The 20,246-nt window shown below is 41.6% G+C and overlaps 1 protein-coding gene across 4 annotated transcripts in view; it reads right to left on the minus strand.

Moving 5' to 3' along the window:
* Positions 1-20,246, minus strand: part of LOC308385501 (cadherin-20-like) — a 98,220-nt gene that overhangs the window by 10,025 nt on the left and 67,949 nt on the right. For 2 of the 4 annotated variants that reach the window (XM_080864461.1, XM_080864459.1), the window contains 6 exons: positions 17,038-17,341; positions 13,143-13,437; positions 12,721-12,840; positions 7,350-7,517; positions 5,724-5,911; positions 5,051-5,304 (listed from right to left, as the gene is read on the minus strand). In XM_080864461.1, the coding sequence (XP_080720587.1) occupies positions 5,051-5,304; positions 5,724-5,911; positions 7,350-7,517; positions 12,721-12,840; positions 13,143-13,437; positions 17,038-17,256 (1,244 nt within the window). In that variant the 5' untranslated portion in view covers positions 17,257-17,341. Of the gene's footprint in view, positions 1-5,050; positions 5,305-5,723; positions 5,912-7,349; positions 7,518-12,720; positions 12,841-13,142; positions 13,438-17,037; positions 17,342-19,440; positions 19,577-20,246 lie in introns of all 4 variants that reach the window. The other 2 variants (XM_080864460.1, XM_080864462.1) reach the window with 2 other exon arrangements.

A 20,246-nucleotide genomic window follows, 5' to 3' on the forward strand; every position in this document is an offset into this window, starting at 1 on the left:
TGTCTTGTATTTGTGACTCTGGCTGTGTTTTTTTTATTATGGAAATAAATGGTGTTTGAAGCCAGCTTAGTTTCTGTGCCCTGAGCGCTGACCCACCCACTCCCCTCTTTCGCTTGTATGTATACCAGACGTGGTGGTGAAGATTTAGGTCCACCAGTCTTAGCGGCTACATTTACCAGAGGTTTTTAAACTCGGGTACCTTCACTAACTGTACATCACACACATGCATTGTGTCTTGCTTCCATTGACATTCATTCCTCTTTTCTCCAGACCATACCTCCACCTCTGCAGCTCTCTTACTTTCACTACAGATCACAGTGTCATCTGCAAACACCAGTCTTCACCGTAGACTTGTATCTGACCTTATCTGTCAACCTGTCAAACAATAAGGGGCTCAGACCAGATATCTATATATGTAATCCTACCCCCACCTTGAACCCATCTGTCACTCGTACTGCACATCTTATCACTCTCTCGTTGTCCATGTTCATGTCTAGCACCACTTTCTCTCCCACTCATAACTTCTTCATGTAGTACCACAGTTCCTCCTCATGTAACCTGTCATATGCTTTGTTTTTCACTGCTGCAAATCCTGATATTTTAGTCTGAACTTGCCCTGGTTAAGTCTTCTCTTTTAATAAATATGACCAGTTTTATTTGTCTCGTAGAAGCGCATTAAATGCATCACATCATACTGACACAGGCAACATACTGAAGGAAGAAATATTTTTGCCTTTAAATGACTAATTAACACACATGCTGTTGTGATCATCACCAGATGCAGATATCAAATGTTTAATAAAAGTCTGTTGCTGGCACACTGAGGCATTAGCAGCAGACTGTGCTTGCAGACTTGCTCGCTGTGCGCGTTTTTGACTGACTGCCGACAGGAAACGGTCGTGATTGGCATGTCTGCCGCTGGCGAGGATCTCCCTGAAGGATCTCTATTAATATCACTGGTCCACAGTCCTGAGGAGGGGGGGAGGGGGCAGTGTGTGTGAAAAAGCAGGTGAAAAAGTGTGAGGTGAGTGCATGCAGATGTATCTGCCAGTCACGCTGCAGCGCAGAAAGGACGGAGAGATGACAGATGAGGCAGACAGAGACACTGAAGGTCACCTGCTGCTTGTTGTTATCTGCCATCTGATGTTGCTGTTGCTGCAACAGCCGATTCCTCAGTTATCTGCAGCTCCCATTGCCAAAACTCGCTTTTTGAAAATCTCTCACTGATGCTCGTCCAGCCCTGAAGATTTTAGTGACACGACATTTTCAGACTGCAACTTCAGCTGCTCTGAATCCTGTTGCTTCCAGATATTAGAAATCAGTTTTCTGCTGATGGTCGTGATTGGGTCTTTTATTAATCATCAAAACCTTGGATGACTACCTGTAGATCTCCCATAGCAAAAAAATAGTCTTAGAGTTACTTTTGCTAGTCTCTCTGTCACATCAGTAAACGAGGATTACTTTATAAACTCGGCCACTTGTGTCAGCCCATATAAAATAAAACATTGAGCTCATTTTCAAATTCTTACTCTAAAAGTCATTAAGGAGGATTATCCAGTGTTAGAGTTGAACACAAATCATTAACCAATGATTGTGAAGTTTCACAAATTGATCCGCCTCTTCTCATCACAACAAACAAACAAAGGTGAGAGCAATGGCTCACACTATGGTTGCTGTGAACAGAATGCATCCATCGTTAATGTCTTTACTAACACCTGTGCTTTCCTGTTTTGAAGTGTTAAAAAGAAGCTGATTAAAAAGAAGATGGACTGTTTGTTCTGTTCTTTTCTTTGGAGACAAGCTTCTTCAACAGCTTCAGAACTTCAAGTGAACAAGCTCAGCTTTTACTGATCATAGACAGACATGTGCGAGAAGTCTCCTGGTCCTCATTACTAGGCCATAATAAGAAAAACAACTTTTACTGTCAATAAATAGCAGGCTTTTATAACAGTGAGTCAGTAAAGAATGATGCATTTGAACTTGTACTAAGAACTTCCAGAATACCGCAGCCACTTCAGTCGCAGCAGTACATGGTAACCTCATTGATGAGCGTTGGCTGCATCTTGTGATTTTAAGAAGCCTCAGTCTTCAAACAGCAAACAAAAGGGCTGTTTTTAGGGAAATGGGGGGGAGAAAAAAAATCAGTTTTCTGCTATGAGGTTCATTTAAAAAAACCAAAAATAAAACACATTCTCTAGGCCAAGAGAGTATTTTTTTAATGTGTCCTGAACAATAGTTCTCCAGGCTTTTCTTTGGACATTGGCTGCTTTTTCACTTATTTTCTGTCCAGTCCTTGTAAGAATATTTTAAAACCATATAATCCTGACCTATGAGTCATTCAAGGATAAAAAGGCATCTAACTGAAGGGATGAACCAGTGTTGCATCTACACATAACAGAGCACTTAGCAAAGAACCACCACCTCCTTAGCCACTTTTTCACTACCAGCCTGTTGCAAAAACGCATAAACATATTTCCCCATTTCTTTAGTTGAATGTATGAAAGATGTCAAACTGTCAAATAGAATTTTTCTACCAACAAGATGATTCTTGAAGAGCTTTTAGCTGAAAACCTGATATATCTAAGCATGGCAGTGTCCTTAAAAGATTGTGAAAATGAAGGACAAAGGAAGAAATGGCTCATTGCCACATTCACCTATTCATACAGACACTTTTTTCTGTCCTTAAGTGCTCTCTATCTAACATTCATACACATTCACAGCCATCTGTAAAACACGGTGGTTTGAGCCCACTTTACAGACAGGAGAAATTGTCAAAATTGATCAAATTATGAACACAAAGAAGTACAGTCAGATTTGTATCCAACATGTAACACCATCTGGAATCTATCTCATTAGTAATGGCTAAATCTTTCAGCATGACAATGATTTCAAACACATTGCCAGTGCAGTAAAATCATACCTGGGTAGAAAAACACAATCAGTCGTAGATTGTCCTCCTCAGAGCTCGGACCTCCACATTACAGAAGAAGTTTGGGGTCATCTGAAGGTAGCTAACATCCAAAGATGAGCTTTTCCTTCAAGAAGGTTGGAGAATTGTTCCTAAAGACTACTTAAATAAATGATAAGGAAGCTTTCCTAAGACAGTTCAGGCTGTGTTGAAAAATAAAGGTGCTCCTACCAGAAATCGACTCTCAAGCTCATTAGGATCCTCAAAACTGTTTCTGTAAATATTTTCTGTGTTTTGTTTTGCATGTGTTGCAGGTATGCACATGTATGTCCATGTACATTTGGACATGTTTAAATAAATCACCTATTTCCTCATCTCACTAGCAAAATATGAAGAAATGGGGGATGACTTAAGACTTGCAGTACTGTTATACAGGTGAGTTGCATGACGTGTTACCTGTCAGTGAAGGGGGAAACAATAGAAGTCAATATCTATGAGTGAAAGAGGACGAAAACCCTGACACAGCACTCGGGTTAAACTGCTGAGTATCCGTGCAGACGGATGAAGTGAGCAGCAAACACACACAGGAGTCATCTACAGCTTTACTTTTCACCCTGATCGAGGTGGAAAAAAGGGAACGCTGGGACGAGGTGCAGCTTGTGTGAAGCACTCAGTCACCCCCGCAGCCGCTCATTCCTTCAGATGATTAATAGCCTAATTAAAAGGCTTTATGTCTAATTAGTTTATGAAAGGTGCAGTCTGGACGATCAACGCACCACGCAACATCTGTTCTACCTGAGCACAAACCAGACTGAAATAAATGACATACGTCGTCAGCGTCTCTACTTCTGCGTGGTCTTTGGTTGTTACACAGATTAGTCCTCTATCTCGTGTCAGCTGTCCTGCTCTGAACATACATGTGGATAAATGGGAGCTCAGTCATATCAGCCTGCAGCTGCAGCCAGCTGTGAGTTGTGTTGTGATGCTGCCCCCTGCTGGTAAACAGGTTACTTTACTCTTATTTTACTTTAAACTAATGAAAATGCAGATTTAACTAAATATGATGCTCCAGATAGACTGCAGTTATTACATTATTAAATTAATGAATTGACAACGCTTGTAAAATTGTGATGAAATTAATGAAAATTACCGACATATTTTAAATACATTTTGGTTTATAAGTTTCCAAGCTTATAGAAGAGTTGCTTAAAAAATATCCATATTTAAAGGTGAAGAGTGGGAATTTTTTTTTAACTTCTGTTTTAAATTCACCTCTCAGTGCATAAGTTTAATCTCTGAGAGAACCCAAACACATTCTGTGAGTCTGTCTTGGTTCCAGTTGACTGGTTTTAGTCAATGGTGGGATGGATAATTTGTTTGCCGAACACAAATTAACTCATTGATGCATCTCAGAATTGGTTCAGTTTACTGCTTCTGAAGCCAGTGGTCTCAGAAGCTGATCGAGGCTGGGCTGTTGGCATGCAGGATGTTGGCATGCAGGATGTTGGCATGCATATCCATGAGAGCACCATACCTGATCTGATTGTTTCTGGTGGAATCTGAGCTACCGAGATGAGGCATTCCAACCTAAGCTTGTGCCATATACAGACTTCTCTAGCCAACATTTAGTCCCTGTGTCTCTGAACATGTTGGGTTGATGCCTTCATCAGGCTCAATCAGTGACCTTTGCACCCACTGACGGCTACACTTATCCAAGAATGGAGAAAAAATCCTCAGATACAGATTGTGCAGTCCATGTTTAGACAGTGACTGCTAGCATCACATCCAGATAAGGCCACACCTTATATCAAGCATCTTGTATCTACATATATTACAGTGTTGGTGCATAAAATCTGAAGCCAGTAGAAACAACAAAGAGGACTTTCAGCAGATTGTTTCTGTCACACATCTGCACAGAAATTCTGCTAAATCAAACCATACGAAGCACATAACTGGAGCATTATCACAAAAAATAGAAACTTTGCCTTTGAGGTGGTTTTTTTTGTCGTATCAAGGGTATTTATTGACCTATTTAAATGCTTAAAATGTAGACTAAACTCTTGCACAGTAAGCATGTTTGCAGTAAAACTGCAAAACTACTGAAGCACACAAAATCTGGAGTGGTTTATTTGTCATCCTCACCTCACAGTGTTGTTGGCAGCATCCGGATCCCTCGCTGACACGGTCTTCACCATAGTCCCGATCTCTGCGTCCTCTGGCAGCTCGACGTAGTACGCCGGCGAGTCGAACAGCGGGGGCTCGTCCACGTCCTCTATGCTCACGTGCACGATGGTGACGTCCTTGAAGGGCCCGCGGTGGCGAAAGGCCGGATCCAAGTGGGTGTTGGCTCCCTCCACCTTTAGAGTGTAGCTTGGCTTGATCTCAAAGTTTAGCGGCTGATGGGGTAACACACAAAAAGATTTTAAACCTTTAAAAAAGAACTCTGGGGTTAAGACGTTGATTGAGATTAAAAGGTTAAACTGCTGGTATTTCATGGTAAAATCAGCAAACGCTGGGCCTATCTGCTAGGAACTGTCCAGCTCAAAATAAAAAAATAAATATTAAGTATTTATTTCAGTGCTGAATTTACTGAAGAGATGCTGCAAAAAGAATGTGATCTTTCCCTCACTCAAGGTGAAATTAAATTGATAGATTCCTGAAGGGACTTTTGAGTGTAGGACAAAGAAGGCTTTCAGCCTTTTGTAAATGATAAAAAATGGACTGTTTCTTTTTTAAAAAAAAAAAAAGAAATTGGATAGTTAATATCTATATCATAATATCATCTTTATCTCTATCACAGATCTTTAGTCTGTACCTTTTTCACTGTGATGATGCCAAAGAGGTTTGTAGGGTCGGTGCTGATGTCAAAGGTGTCCCTTCCATCCCCATCGATGATGCTGTACTTCATCTCAGCATTGACCCCAATGTCCCTGTCCTTCGCCCAGATGCGTCCCACCACCGACCCCACAGGAGCCGACTCAGGAATGCTCATCTGGTACAGCCCTGAAGACACAGATTAACATGAGTGTAATCAAACGGGTTCACTTTTCAGTCCTCTAGAGGGAGCCAAACCTCTTCGGCTCCTCTTGTCTCCAAACCACATCTCAAGCCGGATGAAATAAATGGCTCCATAAACGCCTCACAATTGGGTTATCTACTGTCTCATGGGTCGGCTTGAATTTCATCTACCATTTAACCTCAAAGAAGAGGTGACAGCTGCCCAATTTGTGGAGCTCCCCGCAGCCTTAAAGCGAAACGCTTGCACATTGTGTTTGTCGGAGGGGAATCCCTGAAGCTCTTCACAACCGATCAAAGTTCCATCAGAGTGATGGCGTTAATTGGTTTGGGGACTGGTGATGGAGGAGGAAGTGGGCGCTGGGTGTTTTCTTTGTCTAAGAGCGAAGCCACCGGTCGGCCAAGCCGAGATGACCGCAGACAGTTAGACAAACCCCTGACCTAATGAGAGAAGTAGAAATTGGTATATTGAAAGAGACAGCATGGGGCGTCTGGTGGCTGGGAAGAAGGAGAAGAGGGAGGGAGGGAGGAGGCCAGAGGGTAAATGACTGGGGATTGGTGGCTAGAAGTGGACAGAGGGGCTAATGGCTTGGGTTCTCCAGAGAAATGAAGTGGATAGATGTAGAGATGAATAGTTTTGCACAGTTCTTATTGGGGGCAGTTTTAAAAATACACAAAGCACACCACGAGTGAGGTGTCAACCCTGAAACTAAACAGTGATCTCAGGGCCATTTCAGGGCTCTGAGTTTGGGTTCCTGGCCTGTCTCAGCTGCAGCACGCTCAGGCTGTACTATAATGCACAAGGCAGAGTTCAGTGTAAAGTCAGCATCATTTTAAGGCCAAGCTTCCAGAAAGCAAAAACACCAACTGGCTCAAAATCGAGACTTAATCCTACTTCTTACCAAAAATAATAAAACAGTATCAGTATTATGCTGAACCATAAAAATATACAAAACTGCATGATAAGGTCTTCCTAAAGAACGACATCTGAGCTTTCTCCAGAGACTCCAAAACTTAACTTTGAAAAGAGGACTTCTTATGAAGATTAAAAAAAGTGTTTACTGCAGTAGAAGTTAAATGGATGTTTGTTTTTCCTTTTAGTTCAGTCATTTGTCTGATAAAAATTAAGAGCTAATTTGTGGACTGCTGGTTGGACAAATCAGCTCACTGGAAGAATATCTTCTGACATTTAAAGTAATGCTTTGTTTCAGCCCTCATTACCTCAGGGAGTCATAGCTCAAAGCTGCACAGTTTGTATATACTCAGAGGCTTTTTCTTTTTCTTTTCGAAGTTTTCCTGCAGTATATCACACGCTGCTGTTTCATAGCTGCTGAGACAAAGTACATGTTGCTCCTCCTCAAGGCTGATATGGGTTCAGGTAGAAAATCAATAAAACTAAGAAAAACATCTGCAGAGGGTTGCTTACTTTGGTCAAACATGGGCGGGTTGTCGTTGATGTCGCTGAGCGTGATGTTGACAGTAGTGGTGCCGGCTAGCCCCCCCAGCTGCCCGCCCATGTCCTTCGCCTGGATGACCACAGTGTAGTTTTCTCTGGTCTCGCGGTCCATGTCTGCCAGGGACACACGGACCACGCCTAAAAACAGAGAGGCAAATTAAAGGTCAGTTGACACAGACTGAGGTGAAACAGCCAAAGGATGGTGTCCTGAAATGAACGTAAAACCTTGATGATCAACTGATTTTATATTGATCTCTGTCTGTTCATGAGGGATTTTTCCAGCATCTCGTTGAATCTGTACATGAAGATTTACGCAAGTCATGAAGGCAAAAAGAGTTCAAACCCATCGCTAGCAAGGTGTACCAAATAAAGTCGACAGTAAATGTGCATTCTGCTACATACAAAAGGTGATCTGCTGGTGCCTGGGGGGCTTGAGAGGAGTCCAGTGTCATCCTAATACACATGCATGCATAAATCATCCTCGCACCACACACCACAACTAATTAGTTTCTCTAATTTAGAGTCCCCCACCCAAACACACATTACTGTTATTTCTCATTTGGATATCCAATATGTTAGTATGATATGATGTTATGGCAACTGTACACTGTTTTTAAATTATAAATTGTGCAAGCTAGCAGAATGGCAGTCTAGTTTATGCCTGATGAAAAATGAAAAATGTTTTTTTTAGAAATCATAATTAATATTTTCCTCATTAATGATGCATCTCACAAACCATCCTCTGTTTTTCAGAATGTTAATTTTTATGCAGATTAACCACTGTGCCTGCGGACATATGTGCAATCTGTGCATCGTTACAGTGGATGCCACTTAAGCCCAATAATCTCATTGTCATGTTAATGAAACCAGGTTCAAATTACTTTTTTGGCTTTGTGACATGGTGCATTATCATGCTGAGAGCAGTCATTAGGAGATTGTAAACCATGCGAATGACCAGGAACGTTTAAGGGGAGACATGGTATTCAGATAATAATGAATCAAAATCTACAGGCAAATGTCCCAGACCACAAAGAGTCAATCAACGCCCAAGCTGAGAAATATGAAAGCCAATCATCTTGTTGCACTGAGACATGCACAGAGCAGAGGTTTGGGACAATTTTAATTGTGCAGCAGCAGACATATCTACTTGTTAATGTGGTAGAAATGTTGATAAGCATTCTTTTTGCTTTGCTGTTGTAGCCATAGCATGACTTTAGATTGCATTTGTCCAGAGCTTTTGTGGGACAAGCAGACACTGACCAAGTTAGCACAGATGTGCAAAAAGCTGCAGCTTTCAAAAACATCTTTATAGCCTGATATAAAAAAAATTTTCTGGCCTTTACGGATAGTTTCTCTACAAAGGGCACTACGTTTTGAATCATCAACCTGGATGAGTTAGTTGTCTGGCACAAGCAGATGAATGCACAGGTATTTGCCATAGACAGTACATACGATGTAGCCAAATTAAAAATTGGTCAGAAAGGACTGTTATCCTGGTGATGCTCACTCGTTCACTTGCTAATTGATTTTGATTTATTTATAGCGTGACTTCACCAACCAGTGAGACGCATCATGTTCCTATGTTCCTGTTTATTCTGTCTTTGGTAGTTGGTAGACTTCACCTCTGCTAATGGGAGTCAACGAACTGGACCTCTGAACCGCCTAATTGAATTACCTGACAAATAATATTGGCCGCTGCTAAAAACAGCCTGCCCAAGAAGCTTTTGTTTCAGTTTGGGTGAGAAAATCTAGTTAATTAGCACTAATTAGCAGGTATAGGTGTTGCACTCATACAATTTGCCAATTTCTCATCCAAGAGGTTTTAGGTTTTAACAGCTGATGGGATTCTCAGCCAGTTAAACCCTGGTGGAGTTGTCACCTTGGAAGTAGACCTGAGGTTTGACTTATGCTGTTATCATGAGAGTTATTAGGGTCAGATGCATCTAGATGTGAATGGGAGTTGAAACAGATGGGATCTCAAAATATATCTGTAGGCGACTGATCGATGATATCATTTTCAAGGACCTAAAAAAAGAGTTGCCTTCAAGCACCTAAGACTACCATGACTTTGAAAAAAAAAATAACAACAATGTGGTGGTGGTCATGAAGATGTAATAATGTCCTTTTTAGATTCTATTTTGAGTCAAAAGAATCAAACTTTGTGGCTTCATATTTAGTGGACTTCAAAATAATTTTGCAGTACCTGACTTAACGTGACTTGCTTCTAGAAAAGGTCAACTGTGGTACTGAAAACATCATCTCTGACCATAGATTTGAGCCTGCTATCTGCAGCTTTAGGACAAAAAGGAGACTAATCAGACCAAGATACATTTTTGTCCAGTTTTAGTGAGTCTGTGACCTCTGCTGCCTCAGTCAGACTCAATGTGGTCCTTTGCTGTTGTAGCCTGTCCACCTCTGACTCAAATGCTTTCTTTCTCAGCACGGACGTGAAGATTGGTTATCTATGCTACTGTCTGCCAGCTCCAACCGGTCTGCCAGCTGACCTCTCACCTAACTGAACTCCAGAAGCAGCTGTGGTGGAAATCTCACAATATCAGCAGTTGGAGAAAAACCACATTACTCCTGATTCTGATGTTTTATGTTTAGATTAAGTAAGCATTCGGACTTATCTGCAGACTTTAATGTTTTGCTCTGCAAACACATGATTGCGTGATCAGATGAGCACATAATTACACAGATGCACAGGTGTTCCTAATGAAGTTATCACTCAGTGTCCTAATCAAGAAGTGGAAATAATCACATTTACTTTAGTTCGAACTGAAAATGAGAGCAAAGAAAAGTAAGAAATTGTTGCTTCTAGAGGATTAAATAAGGTATTTTTTTGCATAGCTGCACAGTTAAAGTGCACGTAACCAACCTCAACCCTGCAACCTCACTATTGGCTTACAGCCTAATTTCTCTGAATCACATTTGCGTGCTTTTTTCAATTGCTTTTATTTTAAATCTGCAGCACAATTCATGCAAGGTAAAAGTTTTGTGCTACAGAATCAGAAAAGGAGTTCAAGTTGCGGGCAGCTCCAAGGCTGTCTGTGTTTAAGTTGTACATTGTGGCAGCACCAATAAAAGCTGTGCCTATAGTCGAGGCAGTGAGGCTGATTGATGGCTGCAGAGCCGACCTACAGCAGCAGCGGTAGCAGTAGTCTGACTGGCTGTTGATGGGCAGTGCACCCTCAGCGGTTTGGCAACAGATTCTGTGCTGACAAAGAAACGGGACAGCTGTGTTAAACACTGGCCAGAGGTACTAATGGATTTTTGGACATGGTAGAAAGCTACAGGTTTAAAGAAATCTTCCTCTTTTACAAGTTATGTTTACCTTATTTTTATATGCTGTTATTTTGTAAAACACGCTGGCCAACCAATAATCTTTATTCTTCTTCTTTGAAAAGATACCTGGCTGCAGTAGTTTGATCTAATTCAGACCCAAGAGTATTGGAGAGGTCTCTCACGCTTGTGGGTTGATAATTTAGTTCATCCCAAAGCTGTTAGATGGTCAAAGTCAGAGCTTTGTCTGAACAAGTCCAGTTTTTTTCCACACCATGCTGTACGCTGGCTTCACGCACTGAAGCACTGTCATGTTGAAACAGGAAAATGATAAATACACAAAGGTGGAAGTGCACTACCAAAAATGTCTCCACTTTTTTAAACACCCTCAGTGTGTAAATATTCCTGTCTCCCTTTTTGGGATCGTCTGTTGTCATCCTGAGGTCCCTGGTTAGTCTCCATGTTGCTGTACTCTGTTTCTTATCTGCAGTTAGTATTCGTGCATTATTCTTCCTGTCTTTTGGGGGCAGCTGTGGCTGGTTGGATGGTTGGATACTTGGCTCCTCCCATCAATGGTCTGAAGCACCATTGAGTAAGATGCTGAACCAGCTAGTTACCCCAGTGCTTCATGTGTGTAATGTTATGTCTAGATAAAAACACTGTATGAATGTATGTGTGACACTAGGAGTGTTAAAATGGTGTAGTTGCATACTTGACAACATTTAATTAGTTAACTGGATGCAACATAATGGAATATTAGTTGGTAAAAGGCACTAACATCACTAAAAAAAGACACAAAATCTAGTTCAGTGACTCAAATTAGAGAAAGTGAAGCTGTGGCTTCCAGCTGCAAGTCAAGGTCGCCACAGCAATAATAGAAAACTTAAAGCCTGAAAAAACCCAGGTGCTTAGGTTGCAGTTTTAAATCAAGACAACAGCACAATTATCCTAAATATACAGACAGGTTGTAGCAAGCTGTAAACGTATTTATTTCTGCTATAAAGCCAGACATTTTAATGTGAGAGTCTCGGGGGAGTGACTCAGTTTTTGCCCGTAAACCAAAAACTGCTTCTTTTTTTTTTAATCTTCGCTACAACCAAAGGGAGTACGCCACACATAAGTTTGGGGCCCTGACTTTTGTCAAATGTAGTAGCCTATATCATTTAGCTTTAAGTACAGGGTGCAACACTTCCTTTTATTATCTACTGTATACTAATAATTATTTTTAATTACTTCTGGTACTGATTGAAATGAAGAAGGTCAAGCTGTGTGATCAAAAGCATTTGCAAGAAATACATAATACAAAGCCAAGTATGCTGTTTGTTTCTTGATCCAGTCTTTATGCTAAGCTAGGCTAACAGGATGCGGGTTAAAGCAGGTTTCTCAAAAACTTCAAATAGTCCTTTACTAATAAAATGACTTAAAAAATAAATAATTGTATGTTTCTGTCACCATTGATGGATTCATCATCTCAGAAGAAAATACTCAAAATATAAGCCGGTAACTGGGACTCAACTGCTGCTTGGAAAGAGATAAAAAAGAGAAAGCAGGTGAGAAGAAACCAGCAAGATGGTTAAAAGTATACTGCAAAATACATAGTATTTAATTTTATATTTCTCCAAGCGTTTGCTCTCCATGCTATGAGGCGCCGTCTGTCTTATTCTGTCCTCATTTTCAACAGAAAAGTCACACTTTGAGCTCTTTTTTTGTCGGGTGCCAGGATTTAGAGACGTGGCAAGTTGCGTCGCGTTTCAGACAAGTGTTCGGTAGTCTCATAGCAACAACAGGAACCATGCTGAGCTTCCTACATTCAAAGTCGGTTTGGTATACACAGGGGTGTGGACTGCTAAAATCAGACAAAATCAGTGTGATATAGTGTTAAAAAAGAGGTGGTAGGTGCCTGTTAATAAATCTTAAGGAAGTTTGTGGACTTTATCGGGTCATCTGACATCATTCCAAGTAATTACAAATTCATATGGAGCTCATAAAATAGTTAGTAGCTGGTGAAGCTTGAAATTTCCAGCTTCTGCATGCAATGAGTGGTTTTGCAGCTTCGTACCAGTCTTGGCATCTACAGAGAAATAAGGCTGGCCCTCCAGGATGCTGTAGACCACACGTGCGCTGTTGCCATATGTGGGGTCGTCAGCATCTGTAGCGGTCAGCTGGATCACAGATGTTCCTGGAAGCAGAGGTTAGCGGGAGATGATGCAGTTATAAATAGGAAGCATCCTCTTAGGTGGAGATTTCTCCATCTGTAGACACAAACTAACTGTGCTTATTTACTTTAAAAGTATCTTTATGAATTGTGAATGAAGCAGATGGAAACGAGGCTGTAAGAACAAGCAACAGCGTCAACTCTGAAGGGCTTTTATGCACTTTGTTATTGTTCGCCATGGCTGCAAACATGGACAAACATGCACAGAGAACATTTTTGTTTCTGTCTCCTACCATGCGCCCGCCTTTCCTTTTCCTTCTGCTTACCTATTTTGGACATCTCAGGCACAGTCGCCTGGTATGGGCCATCTAGAAATCTCGGCTCGTTGTCGTTGATGTCCTGGATCTTGACGATGAACTCGGACTCGGGCTCTAGGGGCCTGTCCGTGAGGCGGTTGCGGGCCTGTGCACGGAGTATGTACTGAGCCTTCACCTCTCGGTCCAGCCTCTGGATTGCGTGGATGTCCCCCGTGCTGTCATCGATGGTGAACGTGGTGCCCGCCCCTTCCCCCGTGAGGATGTACTTAATGGAGCCATCACCTTTGTCCATGTCTGAGTGGAGCTGTGCGGTTCAGAGTTGTTAGTTAAAAGTGAAATTCTCATGACCAGCATGAAAGACCAGTCATAAGTTGACAGTACAACAGACAAATGGTGCAGTCCAAAAGTATTAGGGCATTGACATGTTTTGGGAATGATAATTAGGTCGTATCTTCCAATTTTAGAAAAATGCAACAGCACAGCGATCCTAAGCATACAGAAATGACAAACAAACAGCTTTACTGGGACAAATGAAGCAACGTCCAAGTCAACCTCATGATCTCAGTCCAACTAAACATGTGTTATAGTTGCTGCAGAAAAAAACCACACACCCAGAAATGAGGATACACAAGAAAAGAGGCTGTAGTACATGCCTGGAACAACGTGGCTCCCTATTTAGGGAATTAGTCAAGTTATCAAAGAACAGTAAAGTATGTGATGAAAATTTGCTATTTCACATTTTTGCAACCTGACTGTTAGGAGTGTAAGAGTAGCCAAGATTCAGTGTGCACAACACAGCTACAGGGTAACTTTCTTAAAGTGGACTTGTTGTGCTCCTTTCCAGCTCCATATTTTTATTTGGGGCTTTTATTAGAAGGGCTCTGTCAGGGGCTTTGGATTCTCTGTCTGAAACAAGCCATTTAAGCCCCTCCCCCTGTAAACAGCTTTAGTCTTATTGACTGGCCCTAACAAAGAGACGGTTTGAATAGCAAGTAGGTTGAGTAGGTTAAAAAAAAAATCAATGCATATGCTGGCATTGTTGACAATGGTTAAGGTGATGCTTCATGGATATTGTCAAATTTGGGTAAGTAATTTGTTATCTAAAATCTGCTGCAGCGCACTCAAACCTTTGATTCAAGAGAACAAGATGAATTAAAGTATCTTTGCCTTTGTCAGGGATTCATTTTGATCTTCTGATGATTTGCTTGCTGAAGATGATTCTTCATTAACAGCTTTCATTTGACCACCTGCTCCGTTTTACTCCCTCTTCTCTCGTCAGTAATGGAATATAAGATACGCTCTGAATCAAAAGTAGGTAAAATAAAATCAGAAGAACATAATTCAAGTGATGTCGCTTTATCAGTTTTTTTTCATCTTTTTTCAGCCCCAGAGGTTACTCCACGGCTTCAGCCAGGGGTGTCAAACCTAAGACCCGGGTGGGGCCAGAATGTCTCACTGGCAAAGACCTCACGTTGCTCGTTGTACTGCATCAAAGTACTTTGGTTGTAGTTAAATTGCTTATTATTGTTCGTATTACATTAAATAACAGAAAATTTCCAGTTTTTGTCACAGTAAAAGAAAAACAAAAAAGAAAACAAATAAACAAATAGATATATAAATTCAGCACTTTTTTGCAAATTAACATTGTCCTGTAATTTGTTGTGTTGACAAGCATGTCGAGCTATGCTGGTGGGTTTGCGCTGCACTACAATTTGTAGTTAAACTTCTTTTCACTGAATGTTTTCTGCGATATGTAGGATATGTACCAATAGAGTTCCCAGTCTGGCCCACTTCAGATCAGTGGGTATGTGATGATTTTGGCACATGGATCTAAGCTTTTCCTGATGTAATTTGATGTAATCTGCAAACACTCCTTTCAAGACACACTTCCTTTGGCTGTTTTTCTCATCTGGGGCCGAGCCGAGGTGGTTGAACGGCTAAAAGTTTTGCTACTTGTTATGCCAGTGATAATGCACTAGTAGTTTTTACAATATCTTTCATTGCCGAGAAGCAGACAATACAGCTTTTCCTATCACTGCCGACAACATGCCCACCTGCACGCTCTCCTGCAAAGCCCAGCTCAGCCCAGAATAGATTTCCTAATCAGCACCTCATTGTGGACTTTAGCCCTGTGTCTGGTAGTGATATATCACAGGCTCAGCTTTCCTCTGCTTATCCACCTTCTCCGGCTCCAGTGCCTCCTTTCCTTCAAAGCCTTTGAAAGTAGCAAGTTTGACACTCGGGCTATCAATTACCTGCTCCTTCTCAGCTTTGGCCCAAACCCCCAAACCTCCAACAACCCAGCGGCTCTGAATACAAAGTTCCTCAGCAGAGGTAGGGAGAACTGAGGAGAAGCAAACTAAGGACGGAGGCTGCAATACATCTTCTGCTTTGCCCCGGACTTGAGTGGCCCTTTGGGTTGTAGCTCAGCCTGTTAGAATCACTTTATCCATTCAGTGTGAAAAAATTAGAGATGAGGAGAAACACGGTATGGAAATTTTTCACGCCATATTTAAGTCGAAGTAATATTTTTCCTGCAGATCTCTCTGTCTGCATAAGCACATGGCTTTTAGGAATCTGACATTTTCCTCAGTATTCCCAAGCGGTGGTAGTGAAATTATTCCAGAAGACTAATTAAAGCAGGTTTGCATCACTCCCAAAGGGTGATTTCGGAGGATGAGCAGTTAATACTGCAGTGCTTTAAAAGCTGATGAGGGATATTGAGGGAGTGGTAGTTCTGAAATCGGGGCTTTATACTTTTAGCTATTCAGGAATAGCAAAAAGCATTTTCTTGGTGTTTTGAAACCAGCTGTGATAAGTGAGTGATTCATCAATCACAAGTCATTAGCCAATCAGCATTCTCAGAAAGACCAAAACTTCCACAATTGAGTTAATATTTTACTCAGAATGACCCAAACCTGGTGGTTGAGTTCAGAAAAAAGAAAGACTTCAATAAGCACTGGCTTCACATCCATCTTTCATAGTGTCTGTGGTGTTAGCTGCACTGATAATACTTGTTTGTTGCTCGTAAATTGGTTAAAATTGGCTTCACAGTAAGAAAAAATAGCAGGCTTGAGCATTTTGTTTAAATTTAGATACATTATTACTTCTGTATTTGTTGAAACTAAAAGAAAACATGTGCTCCTGCAGACAATTTCTATACTGTGAGAGTAATACTCAGTGAAATGGCTCCTAAATCGACTCAGATTTGTGCAGGCACTTGACACTAAATTATTTTTTTGCTTTCTCTCTTTCCAGAGAAATCTTTTTTAGTGATATAATGGCATTTTTTTTTAAGTTTGAGCTTGCAGAAATGATGCTTCTCTCTGCCGATGATGACTAGAATTACAACTATTGATCAAATGTTCAATTCACTTTAGCAAGCGAGCAATCAAAGTGCTCCATTGTGAGCACCTCTCCTCTGCTCTTGTGAGAGCATGTCAGTGGTGTTGCAGATGTGCCGTCCACTTCTGAGAAACGGAGACCGACTGAAGCTTCGGTTCGAGTCAATTAACTCAATCACTGCTGTTTGGCTCTGGTTCAAAGTGGACAGAAGAGAGGCTGTCTCTCAGAAGAACTCAGTGCATCCAGGGATTAAATTTGGAATTTCTTTTTCTTTTTTCTTCTTCTTGTGTTTATTGAAGCTTGCCTTTGCCCACCCATGATCTTCTCTTTTTGTATTCATGTGCTCAGCTCTAGCCAAGCTGCCGATGACCTCCAGCAGTAGAGCTCCCCTATAGATCTTTTAGTTTGCTCTGTTTGAAGGAGTTGGAGTTAAATTCACTTTGCAGCACCTATCAGTTCAAAGGTTACTTAGAAACCATGCTCTCTGCAAGGCTAGAAACCCACACTCTTTGCATCTTATACCTCCACATGTAAAGTGCAACTTATAGTGAAGACTGACCTTTCCAATATAAAGTGGTTCCAGTCCAGTATACTCCTCCAGGACAAAGAACTGATTCCACACCCAGCTTCGCTTTGCCCGTTGCAGCAGTGCTGAGCTCCCTACATGTTCCTCCTCTGCCGGCGTACCCAGAAGGCTATGAGGCAGAAGGGTCAAAATGCCAAGAGCCACGGGGAGCAAGGTCCACGCAACTGCTGGAAGATGCACTCGGTCTCCCATCGTGAAACACGGAGTAGTATTTGAAAAGACTTTTCCCTTTTTCTTGACAAGTGGAGCTATTTCCTGGGTCTCGTCTTTGTGGCTGCTGGAAGAGAAAAAAGGAAGAGCACAGATGAGTCTCAGATTCTGGACACATTCATTTCTGTTAATATGTGTCATCCACAGGTCTCCAACAGTGCCACGGGATACAACAAGGACATTTCCACTGACTCCAGATTATTTCTCTACTACTGAGCTTTTGTAGATTTATGATGAGCTGTGTATCTGTGTGAGCCTTATAACGGCTGAATGAGAGGGTTCCTCTTGTACTGGCAATGTGGAGTTGAAAAGAAATGAGGAGAATGGGTACATGTTCTTCAGATTTTTTTTTTGTTGCTTTTAGGTAAACCAAATAAACGTTGTGCTGTATTTTTTCTTTTTAAAAGTTATAAAATGAAAACAAAAAGACTGTTGATGTCACAGGTATGTGTAACTATAACATCTCTAGTGAGGATTGCCTTAGAATGAAGATGACCTTTTGTGGTTTTTATGGGTCATTTAAGTACATCAAATCAGTCCGTAGGTGTACAAAATTCAGGAACTGAACAGACTAATGTAACTTCCAAACCACTGTTTGTCATTTCTACTTGAATGTATTATATAAAGTAGGGAGCATCAGAAGCACTGGCAGGTGCATTTTTAAATTTTAATAGTAAGGCAACCAGTACCAAGCTAGGCCAACAGCCAACCAGCTTTAATAGTCATGACAACAAGATGAAGTCACTAAAACTGTAGTTCCTCTTATGGCCACTTGAGGCTGGCAGCAAAAATTAGTCAGCCTAATTTATCAGCTTCCTCCACAAAGCAACCTCCATAAACGTTTCATTTCAGTTAATGCACAGACCTCTTGGATGGTCTGCACGACACAGCAAGCCGCAATATTAGTCACATAAAATGGTCGAAAAGGCACCAACAGCACAAACACACCGTGGAGAGGTCCAGTACAATATTAGTGGATGGGCCCAAGCAGATGCCAGGATTCCTGTCAGTAACAGCAGCTACACTCATGCAGGTGGATGAGTGAGAAAAAGTTTCACCCTACTCATGCTATTCAGAAGTTTAGTTTACTTTGCAGTTGGGCAAACACTAGAACTGCAGTTTCTGTCGCTGGCTTCATTTTCCACTTCATTGTTATTGTAATTATAAGATAAGATAAGATAAGATAAGATAAGATAACCTTTATTAGTCCCACACGTGGGAAATTTGTTTTGTCATTTGTTATTGAACAAAGACTACTGCTTTCTATCGTTAACTTAATCTGTGCTTCAATTAATACTGATTAGCACTCTTAGCTACACAGCATCCAACTAAGGAAAAGGACTCAGGAACTGCACGGTTAATCCATTTATCTGTCCATCAATCGTACTTCTTTATTTTTGTTTCTTAGCAGCAATTAGCAGGTATCTGTGTTTGTGTGATACAGTAGCTGTAGCACTCCACCCTCTCTTACAAACAAGGTTATTTTTGGCTACAAAAACCCAAGATGGAGTCACCTAAAAAGCTAATTTGTTGCTAATGGTGGCTAATTCCATCTTTTATATGCAGGCATTTCATCTTTTATCTCATATTATATAGTCATACAAAAGCCTGCACATTTCATATTACATTGCCCAAACTTCCCCTAAAAATGTTAAAGCAATGTAAGGTTTTGGAGCCTGGAGGAGATAACAGAAATAATGAAGCACCAGCTCCAGCTTCTTTCCCTCCAGCTCGGGACACAAAACATCAGCAAGTGTAAGCACACTCTTTCTCTTCCTTCCTCCTCTTCCTGTCATGAGGAGAGGTGAGCTCCTTCACACCTCCTGTAAAAGACCCGGGGGTGTGATGTTCTGAGATTGTAGTGTTTCTGTTAACACCCCTGCTCAGCTCTACTCACACCGTGTTCAACAAGCTCCCTTCAGCGCTGCACACCGTTCATTACAAGTGTGCTGTGTACGTTTTTTTTTCTTCTTCCTTCCATATCGCAGGTTTTGAATGCCCCTATGGTGCTGCCTGGTTGCAGGATTTCATGCCTCTAAATACCATCTTCCTCCATGTTGCTCTTTTTGATACGAGCATCACAGGAATCCTTAAGATCAGCGAGGTCACGTCTGTGAATTTTTGCAGGAGATGCTTTTTAAGGTATTGATCTGAGTTAATCAATACCTTTTCACATGCAGCGCATGGCACCTACGCTGCCTCTTCCCATCTGCATCCTGGTTTTATGTATTAGGAGGACGGCTGCATCTGCCCGCATCTTCCTGCATTAATGAGCTCAGGGGAAAATAGGCAGATTTAAGGTCTGAAAGTAGAAAAAGGGAGCGAGGAGGGGAGGGGATAAAAGGAAAAGAAAAGCAAGAAGAGAGGAGGCTGTTAGCAGAAAGTTTGCAGCAACGGAAGAAAGAGAGACTGTTTGACTCATTGGTTGACTCCATTATGTTTTGTAAGAGAGAGTGCATTGTGCTGCCGTGGAGTCCCTGAATCGCCAAACTCAGTTAATCATTGTTGAAGAGGCACAAAAGGCAGGGAAGGGTGGGAGGCGTGGCTGCATTGTCAGCGGGAGGCTGAGCTGTGTGTGTGTGTGTGTGTGTGTGTGTTAAGACAATCCCCGCGAGGGCCGCTTGGCAGGACGACTGACACTTGACCTCGCTGCTCCTCTCTTTTCTGCCTATTCAAGCCGACTGGTTGCCATTATGAAGTCAAATTAGCTCCCAGACCTTCCTCCCCTTTCGGCTCCTCCCCTCAAAGGTCGCAGCTTGCACCCGGGCATTTTGCTCCATTTTGTCGTGCCTAATGAGGTGACATGCTACGCAATTGTGCTGGCAAAACATTCTTCACATCTCTGTTCTGTTAATCTTATGGCATTTCACCTGTTTAAGCAAAACGGCAGCTGGTGTGAACAGCGGATAGAAGGGGATGGGAAGATGAAGGGTTGAGGGGATGAGGAGCTAGGCGGAGGGCGGCAGAGCAAT

This window comes from Rhamphochromis sp. 'chilingali', assembly GCF_963969265.1.
Source record: "Rhamphochromis sp. 'chilingali' genome assembly, chromosome: 18".
NCBI classification, from domain to species: Eukaryota; Metazoa; Chordata; class Actinopteri; order Cichliformes; family Cichlidae; genus Rhamphochromis; species Rhamphochromis sp. 'chilingali'.